The 9,499-nt window shown below is 41.0% G+C and overlaps 1 protein-coding gene across 2 annotated transcripts in view; it reads left to right on the top strand.

Annotated features, from left to right (window-relative positions):
• Positions 1–9,235, top strand: part of LOC118229238 (unconventional myosin-VIIb-like) — a 28,929-nt gene extending 19,694 nt beyond the window's left edge. For both annotated transcript variants that reach the window (XM_035421036.1, XM_035421035.1), the window contains 17 exons: positions 90–207; positions 680–806; positions 1,096–1,262; positions 1,664–1,845; positions 2,634–2,755; positions 2,960–3,096; positions 3,873–4,026; positions 4,263–4,418; positions 5,367–5,472; positions 5,562–5,675; positions 6,149–6,251; positions 6,359–6,465; positions 6,949–7,134; positions 7,643–7,759; positions 7,861–7,944; positions 8,061–8,180; positions 8,535–9,235. In XM_035421036.1, coding sequence (XP_035276927.1) covers positions 90–207; positions 680–806; positions 1,096–1,262; positions 1,664–1,845; positions 2,634–2,755; positions 2,960–3,096; positions 3,873–4,026; positions 4,263–4,418; positions 5,367–5,472; positions 5,562–5,675; positions 6,149–6,251; positions 6,359–6,465; positions 6,949–7,134; positions 7,643–7,759; positions 7,861–7,944; positions 8,061–8,180; positions 8,535–8,630 — 2,196 coding nt within the window. In that variant the 3' untranslated portion in view covers positions 8,631–9,235. The remainder of the gene's footprint in view (positions 1–89; positions 208–679; positions 807–1,095; positions 1,263–1,663; positions 1,846–2,633; positions 2,756–2,959; positions 3,097–3,872; positions 4,027–4,262; positions 4,419–5,366; positions 5,473–5,561; positions 5,676–6,148; positions 6,252–6,358; positions 6,466–6,948; positions 7,135–7,642; positions 7,760–7,860; positions 7,945–8,060; positions 8,181–8,534) is intronic.
• The last annotated feature ends 264 nt before the right edge of the window (positions 9,236–9,499 follow it).

The following is a 9,499-nucleotide window of genomic DNA, read 5'->3' on the forward strand; positions in this document are numbered from 1 at the left end:
CTCATCATAAGTTTCTTCCTGTTCGGTATTGTGAAGCTGGCTGTGGATTAATAAATCACCCATCTTGGTTTTTCATTTTTATCTTTTAGAATCCTTACATAAATTCCAAGACGGATCCTGGCCTTGTGAAAAAGGAAGTGGTTGATTACGCTCGGCATAGATGGCCTATGCTCTTTGCTAAGTCATTTAAAGTTGTAAAGATATCAGGTAAAAAAAAACAAACATTTATTTAACATTTACAATTGTACATTTGGCAGCTACTTTATTCCAGAGACTTTCAACGTCATTATACAAGCATCAACAAAACAAGAATTAATTAATTTTTCAAGCATGGATAATATATAACCATATCAAAATACTATTCAATCATGGGACATTTAAAATAGAGATGTCAGATCAGCAAAGCTTCAAATGGGAGCCAAAACTTTCCACATTTATTTTGCTTTCTACAAAAGGCTTATTCACATGGTCTTCCCTGATTGGATGGTTGTCCTTGACAGATTGTTTAGCCTTGCAATAACAATAGCAGTGTGCCAGCATTTATCCCCAATCAGGACATTACAGAAAACTGAATTTTGGGAACCGGGACAAGCTGAAGAATCTTGGAATTGTGGTTCTTTAGTGTTTCCCAAGTCTATTTGCTGATTGCTGTATGTGCTATTGAATCCATCTTTCTTAGGTCCCGTTTTACCCCAAAACACGTTCGTTGTCACCATCAGCTGGACTGGAATCTTTTTCTTGGATGAGAAGGAGAGATCTCTCCTGGAACTTTCTTATCCAGAGGTGACTGGGATCAACCTAGAGAGGTACTGGTCAGACCGAGGTTGCTGACATAGGACAATTGAGAAAACTTCTGATTGTACTAAGTGGTTGGCATTAATAATAGACAAATGCATTCAACATTGGTCGATGAACTTACAGTAACTGAGTTCCAAATAAAACATGTGCTTGCTTTTTTCACAAGCACAGTTTAGAAATAGAAAAATTTAACCTGTCGAAGAATTTGTGAAGATAAAAACGAACACATTAATTTATTTAGAACTCAAGTTGAAATGTTGATTGAATTCATAGAGTCTCTCTCTCTGCTCTCCTCAGTGATGAAAGGTCTTCTGGCCAGTTAGTCTATCTCTCCACGCTGAAGGGGGACTTCACCCTCAGCGCTGTCTCGGCTGTGGACATGGTAGAGCTGGTGCACCAGTTTCTGGAGGGGCTGAAGGAACGTTCCCGATACTGTGTAGCCTTGCATGATGTGAACCGGCAAGGTAAGAAGGAAATAAGTTAATTTTCCTCCATTTCTTATTCCATCCAGGGTTTAACTTCAAGGTATGTATTTCAGATCTGGTTGATCAGGGGTTGCCAAAGCTGGAACGCCTCAAAATGTGGTGGTTTTCATTGTTACTTGGCACTCAATTGATCAGTTAAAGCAATTGCTCACACAGTGACTCACCTCCAGAAGTGTCTTGGCAAACTGGTTGCTGATTTTAATGCTGAAAACAAAGACCAGTCAACCCTGCGATTTGCTAGGACCAGGATTGGACTACTTTCGCTAGATTCCTGATTCATGAAGCTGTGAAAACTGCCGCGTAAGCCTCTAAAAGAATACAGGATAGCGTGTGAACAAATACCGGAGCATTAAATATAGTTTGACTTTTTGTCTTCACAGATGATCCCACATTTCTCAGCTGCAAGAAAGGAGACGTGCTCCTCATTATCAAAGACAACGAGCCCTCGTCCGACCGCAGTTGGATGAAATGCCAAAATGAGCGAACCGGTCAGATTGGGGCGGTGTCTACAGATGCTGTCTTGGTTCTGGCCACTTTGGAAAAGCCCACTAATGAAGTGTTGGTATGAGCCTGCAAGGGACACTATTGTAAAGATCAGACCTGAGTCAAATAATTATTTTAAATAATTTAAACCTGCAGAAACCAGATATTTCAGGCAGATTATTAACATTTTTAAAAGAAACATCCATATTCTGCAACATTTCATATGGTTGCGTATTTGGGTTAGTGACAAATTTTGTTGAGACCTCCCAGAGATCTGAGTGTTTAATAATAATAAGAAAAGAATTATGTCAAATTTATTCATTTGGTTCCAACATTCAATACATTTGAAATGTATTATTTGTTATCCAACATCCAATACAAAATTAATTAAAAGCATCAGAATACAGTACACAGTGAGGAAATACATTTAGCTGCAGCACACAATACAAAAGAATGTAAATACATTACACATAGGAAATACAAAGTTTTACTGGATTGCGTGTTGGAGCCAAATTAATTTCCCCATTGTGGTATAATACAGCTGACTTATTTTTTTATTATTATTAAACACTCAGATCCCTGAGAGGTCTCAACAAAATTAGTCACTAACTCAAATGTACAGCCATATGAACATTTTTTTTCCTGAATATCGGTGAATATGACTGCTTCTTTTAAACATGTCAGTTATCTGCCTGAAATATCTGGTTTCTACAGGTTTAAAGTATTTGAAATAATTATTTGACAGCTCCGTTTACAAATCTAATCGAAATCTAGATTACCTCTGTATGTATCTGAACCAGTGATGTGTGATGAAATGTTAATCAGAAGTCTGTGAGTTTACACATCTCGGGTCGGCCATGTTTCCAGAGTCTCCTGAACCTGTCACCAGAGCAAAGGGTTAGCATTGTCCAGAATGCCAAGAAAGAGGAAGGCGCCAGCGACAGAGTGGCACCCATCTCACTCAAAGAATTCTCCTTTGAGTACTTCCGGTAAACAGCCTTGGAAAAATCTAGAGACTCCCCATAAGTAACTGACCCACAGAAAAATAATTGCATTTCCTACATATTTCCTTACATATTTGTTCAAATGAACTACGTTTATATTTCATTTTTAGTGACATATATTTCTTATATATTTCATTGAAGAGTCATTGTTGAGATAACAGACATTTGTGTTCTATCCGGGTCCTCCAGGCAGCCCAGCAAAGACCGGCAGGCGCTCTCCAGGGAGAGGCTGTGGGCCATCTCTCGGGAGCCCCTGAAGCAGCCGCTGCTGAACAGCCTGGTGGGCAACTCTGAGCTGAGTCATCTGGCCTGCATGTCCTTCACTGATATCCTTCCTGCAATTAGAGACTTAAACTGGGAACTGCTTCACCGACCACTGGAAATTTAATTATCCATCCATCCATCCATCCACTATCTATACCCACTTAATTCTGGGTAGGGTGGAGGGGAGGGGTTGGAGCCTATCTCAGTGTACATTGGGCAGGAATACATCCTGGACAGGTTGACAATCTATCGCAGGGCACACCAACCATTTACTCAAACATGTCTATAGGACATTTAGAGTCTCCAATTAGCCTAACCTGCATGTCTTTGTACTGTGGGAAGAAACCGGAGTACCTGGAGGAAACCCACGCGGACACAGGTTTTATTTATTAAAAACAATATTTTTCAGTGTACAATTGAGTGTATGATGTTGCTTATTTATTATACAGTTAATTTATCAAGCTTTTATTGGCTTTGTTTACAAACTCTCTCCATAACAATTAAATATTCATACATAAGTATAATGTGTTCCTTTTTCAGTCCTGGCTTGTTTTGGGCAGTAAATTGATGCTTTATGAAAAGGTTTTTTGAAAATCTTGGGAGTTTTCATTACAGGGTGGCTTGCTGTACTGCAAAGGAAGCATGTCTAAAATGTGGAAATCTTGGGAGTTTTCAGTGCAAGGTGGCTTGCTGTACTGCAAAGCAAGCATGTCCTATATGCGGAAATCTTGTGTGAGCACTCCTTTGCGGGAGAAGGTCGTACCTCAGAAAAAGAGGTTTCTCTTTCACCTATCTTACTACACGGAAGCATGTTTATTTTCCTTTATGTTGCCTCTACCCATCTTGAAATACATGGGAGATTACCCTGTAAAGCACGTACGCGGCCCGCTGGAGCTCACGGACCAGATCTTCGGCCCAGCCACGCAGCACGAGGAACTGAGGGACGAGGTCTACTGCCAGATCATGAAGCAGATGACCAGCAACGGCAACATGTGCGTGCTGCCTCGAACAAAATGACCCGGTCAAGACAAAGAATATATTCCGTCTGTAAACAAAATTGGGGACAAAACATCCATAAGCTAACATGCATGCTATTTACGGCCATGAGCTTACAGTACACCTAGTATGTCCATCTAAAACCTTCCCTGGGTTAATAATATGCAATATATATATAATACCTAATGACATGAACCCAGTGCCTCAGTGTGCTGTGTGTCGTCCCTTCCAGGCTCAGCTTGGAGAACGGCTGGCAGCTGATGTGGCTGTGCTGCGGACTGTTCCGACCCAGCCAGGTCCTGCTGAGGCACACGCAGCGCTTCCTGGAGTCCCGGCCGAGGGAGCCCCTGGCCTCCGACTGCCTCCAGAGGCTGCAGGGCATAATGCGGTAGGGCCACTGCGCACAGCGCCAACATTTCAGTTTGTTCATTCATTTATTTAGGTTTTACAATACATTACATTTATTTAGTGGAAGCTTTTATCCAAAGTGACGTACAAAAGCGCATATCAAGGTCATTGGAACAACTACAAAAGACAGGTTTGATAAGGAACAATACTCATTTTGTATTATTCATAGCCAAGACCACAAAGTCCAGTTCACGCAGTAAACATTATTCTGACCTAACCTATGCTAAGTCAACCTAGGGGGCAGGTTTCACATTCACTGTCTTTCAAAGAGGGATTTAGATCTCCAAAGCTCAGCATAAGCAATGCGCAGACATGCAAAGCAAGCACAATGTGTTGCAGTAAAAAAAACCTGCATGTGAACATAAACTTAGCTGGCTTTGATAAAATTTTGATAGCTGTAGGAAGTAAGTTCATGATCAAGCCCAAATATCTATGTGGCTGACAGTAATACTTCCCTCTGATGTAGTTGCCAGTGAGTCACAGAGAGACACGGTACTGGAATGCATTTGCACAGGGATCTGCCTAAGCTACTGTAACAGATTATCTCTGACTTGCATATCCTGCAGCCAGTGCTCTCCCCCTCTCCCAGTGCAATGTGGAGCAGGTCACTTAGTGAGTGAATGGGCCCATTCTGCATAGATTCGCTGCCTGTTTTCTTTGCTTCACAATTTATTCAACATCCTTCAACAATTCTTGAGCTGAGGCAGCAAAGATGTAATCAAAGAGGGTGTACTCTGTCTTACTGTGATTTACAAAGTCCACAGCACAAGAGTCATTACACCAGGGTGCCCGTGGGAATGATTTTTTGGTGCATTCTGACATCTATTTGCTTGCAGCTTGCTTTTAGCCCACCATTCGGACAGGGCAGTCAGTGGCTGTGCTTTTCCACATCGAGATGTGGATGAGAAACGTGGTTTTCCTCTTTCAGAATTGAACCCAGGAAGAGGCCTCCTCACCAGGTAGAGGTTGACGCCATCCAGCAGAACAGCACCCAGATCTTCCACAAAGTGCACTTTCCCAATGACACAGAGGAGGTAGGAGTCTTCTTCAGTAATAATGCAAGAGAAAGTGCCTGCTTTGTCTCTGTCCCATTGTTTCACGCTCAGTGTTCTCTTTCTGTTAGCTCTTTGAGGTGACCACCACCACCAGGATCAGGGAGCTCTGTCGCAGCATTGCCAACAAACTCATGCTGTCATCACCTGACGGTTATAGTCTTTTTGTAAAAACTCCTGAAAAGGTAAATCGAAAACACAAGCACACAAGCTTTTCTTCATGCCATTTTAGAATTAGCAATGGACACTTCACCAGGTCTCAGCTATAATCGCTGTGATTGAGATTGAGGTTGTATTCTGTTGTGTCTCTTGCTTAGTCTGTTGGTTTCAAGTGTAAATTTGAAAATAACAGCGGGCGGGAAAAAATAACCAATCAAAAAGGGGCAGGAGCAAGCTTGGTCAATGAAAACATCAGTTTACTGATTTCTTTGGAGGCGCACAATCTAGCAAGTGCTGAAAAATGAGTGCTCAACAATCAGTAACTGCAGAACACAGTGGCTTGGTTCATACCTACAGTCAGTGTCAGTCTCAATGTACTTCTTCCACCCTTAAAGTCATTTTCTGACAATAGCAAACAGATAAATGGTTTTGATCACATCTTTGTGTTCTCAAAAATGTGAGAACGCCTCAAAAATGTTGTCGCCTGTGTTCATTTCAGGTGCAGAGCTTGAAGGATACAGACTACTTCTTTGACAGCCTGAGGCAGATCACCGAATTGTCTAAGAAAGCAAGAGCCAAAGAGTCAAAGAAAGTCAAAGAGGGTAATGCATGCAAACCAAGTGCATATGAAAAATAGACATGGCCTCACAATATTAGTTTTCACAGCTGACGTATGTGCACTCACGGAAGGGCTTTATTTGAATTGCAGGAATACCAACAAGTATGCCGTACCTTGTGTTCTTCATGAGGAAACTGTGGTTCAATGTGTCCCCTGGGAGAGATTGGAAGGCTGACCTCATTTTCCACTTCCCCCAGGTAGAGCAAACCGTTACTTTCCCGTGTTATGGAAGTTCACCTTTAGGGTTTTTGCATTATGATGATCAATTTGGTGACAGCTAATTCAAACCAAGCTTAATTACACTTACATACTTATCTTTGTTCATAGACCTTTAAGAATGATCACACAAACTTGTGAAATGGGCTAGCCGATCCAAACTTGCTTGTATTTTACTGTATACTTTGCAGTCAGTTATTTAAAAACTTGATTGAGGAAATTCCAATCCTCATTTGATTTTTCATCAGCACAGAACAATTTAGCTTTCTTGTGAATGATCAGTTAGGTATCTCACATTTTCACATGTACACGTTTACAGCTTAATCAATGGCTACTTTCCTGCCATATATTTTGTACATCAGTAGTGGGTGGGGGATTCAAGGGGGGGGGGGGGGGGTTCACCCCCCACCCTTAATAGGACAGCTTTTCAGTTTAGCCTGACCCTCTGTGCTTTGGACCTACAGGAGCTCCCGAAGTACCTGCGTGGGTACCACAAGTGTACCAAGGAGGATATGTTCAACCTGGGTGGCCTTCTGTTCAGAACAAAGGTCGACACTGACAGGTCGGAGTTCATCATGATCCCCAGGATGCTGAAGGACCTGGTGCCCTCTGACCAGCTGAACGCTGCATCCCCTGAGGAATGGAAAAAGGTGAGGGGCCCAAGGGTGGATCCACCCTCGGACACCCTGTGTACCCCGGATGTCTAAAGTAGAGGGTTCCCAAACTTTTGGAACTCATTCCCCACTTCAGCCAATAAATTTTCTGTCACCCGACCTGGATGTATGCTAATGTGTTTTAGCATGCAGTTCTTATTGTAAGTATTGGGACAGCAATAAGTCAAAATTCCCAATACTTAAACAGCCTAGTTTTTTTATCCAATGGAGAATATAGGAGGCAAGTCCAGAATGTGACACATAACATTTGAAAGGAAAGTGTATTATATACAATAAGATATTTTTCTTCATGGGATATTCACAAGCCACCTCAACCTCACCTACGTATAGGCAACCTGTGGGAACTGACCCACATTTCTTGAACGACAGTTCACATAAAAATCATTAAATTACTCCTGTCCTCATCACAGTCCACCCAGACAACAATTAGAGAAATGGTGCAATCAGCAGAAAACCTAAAACATCTTCTGAACTTTATTTTCAGAACATAATCGCATCTTACAACAAGCAGGCCGGCATGACAGTGGATGAAGCGAAAGTGGCGTTCCTGAAGGTCATTGCCAAGTGGCCCACCTTCGGCTGTACTTTCTTTGAAACGAGGGTAGGAGCTGTGTATTTTAAGAGAACTGCGATGATCGACAGGCACAAAAATGTATTTGAAAAATGGTGACTCACGGTAGAACGTATCCTCTCACATTCCAGCAAACCTCCCAATCCAGTTTACCAGGTGTCATAAGGTTAGCAATCAGCAAGCACGGAGTTGCCATCATTGATCCCAAAACTAAGGTAAATTTTCAAATTGCCTATCATTTATTGTGTATTTTCCTCATACAAATAAGCACCAGAGAGGCCATATTAACATATTAAAAATGATATTTATGTTCCACTTTGCCATGCTTTAGGATGGGCTTGCGAAATACACATTCAACGAAATTACAAACTGGTCCAGTGGAAACACCTACTTTCACATGACCATTGGGAATCTGGTCAAGGGAGGAACGCTACTATGTGAGACCCCTCTGGTAAGTGATCTTTCATTTCATCAGATGTGGCCTTAGCATCATAGTGTGCAACACCAATTTTAAATGTTGAACCTAAAAATTGTTTATTTTTGTACATAAATAAACATTGTGTATATGTACAATACTGAATCTTGTGTGCTGTTCCTATGTTTTTAATAATACTTTCTAGTATTCAATTTATGGCATAGAGAGGGCATGTCATATTTCATATTTCATATGTGCTGTCCCCTTGATCCATCTAGCATATTCCTTTCTGCTATCTTAAGGGGGTGTAGTGTCAACTGTGAGATAGCACAGTGAGTTAGCTTGCTGATCCTAATACTCATGACTACTTTTTTTGTCTTTGCTCAAAAGGGTTACAAAATAGATGACCTGTTGGCCTCCTACATCGACATGTATCTCAACGAGCGGAAAGCGGTGCGGCCCAAAAACCAGCTCTTCCGAAGCTGAGGCCTGCTGCCATACGTCAGGGGTAGTCAATCACGTTTTCCACCGCACTCACAGTCCGAACCCGAAAACCTATGTCCAACTGTACGGCTCAACATAGCCTACGCTGTTTCATGAATACCAACTGCAGGACTGTTTCCAAATAGGAATTTGTTAATATTAAAGCACCGTATGACTCTTGTACAACTCTACAATTTACTATAAACCAAAGATGCACTGTCAGAATGCGATGACATCACTCCTGTCCTGAGTAGATCAGCTCTGAATGTTTTCTGTAGTGATGTTCTTCCCTCTCTACCATCTTAATGCTCAAACTTGGTGTTTTGAAGTCACTGACTTAAAGTAATTGTGGAAAAGTCATATATGTGAAGATTTAAAATACAAAATAAAAAAAAATATATACAGGATATCTTTTAATATATGTGAAGGTATTACACGTATTTAAACAATGATTTTATATTGCCAGTTTCATATACTTTTGCCCACACATCATGGAATATAGTGTAAAATTACGTATACCTGTGTGTAAAATATGCTCTAATATATAGGAAAAATGAATGGTGATTTTTTCATTTTATTGTAAAAATCAAAAATAAATGATTGACAAACCAACTTGATGCATTCCTGTGGTCAATTTTCGAAATTTGACAGTAAGAATGGCTTGGTGACATCTGTAAGATTTTATGCTTTTTGGATGCTGCGAAAAGGGACAGCTCTAGAAATTACCCAGTCATTAAAGGGTTATTCCCACCAGAACAGAACACTACAATTTTAACTGCGGCAACAACTAAAAATAACTGTCCTGCACCTATACCAAGAACTTTATTATTATTATTTTTCACATACTGGGCCTCATTCACAAAACATGTGTA

Source organism: Anguilla anguilla, chromosome 6 (genome assembly GCF_013347855.1).
Source record: "Anguilla anguilla isolate fAngAng1 chromosome 6, fAngAng1.pri, whole genome shotgun sequence".
Taxonomy (NCBI): Eukaryota; Metazoa; Chordata; class Actinopteri; order Anguilliformes; family Anguillidae; genus Anguilla; species Anguilla anguilla.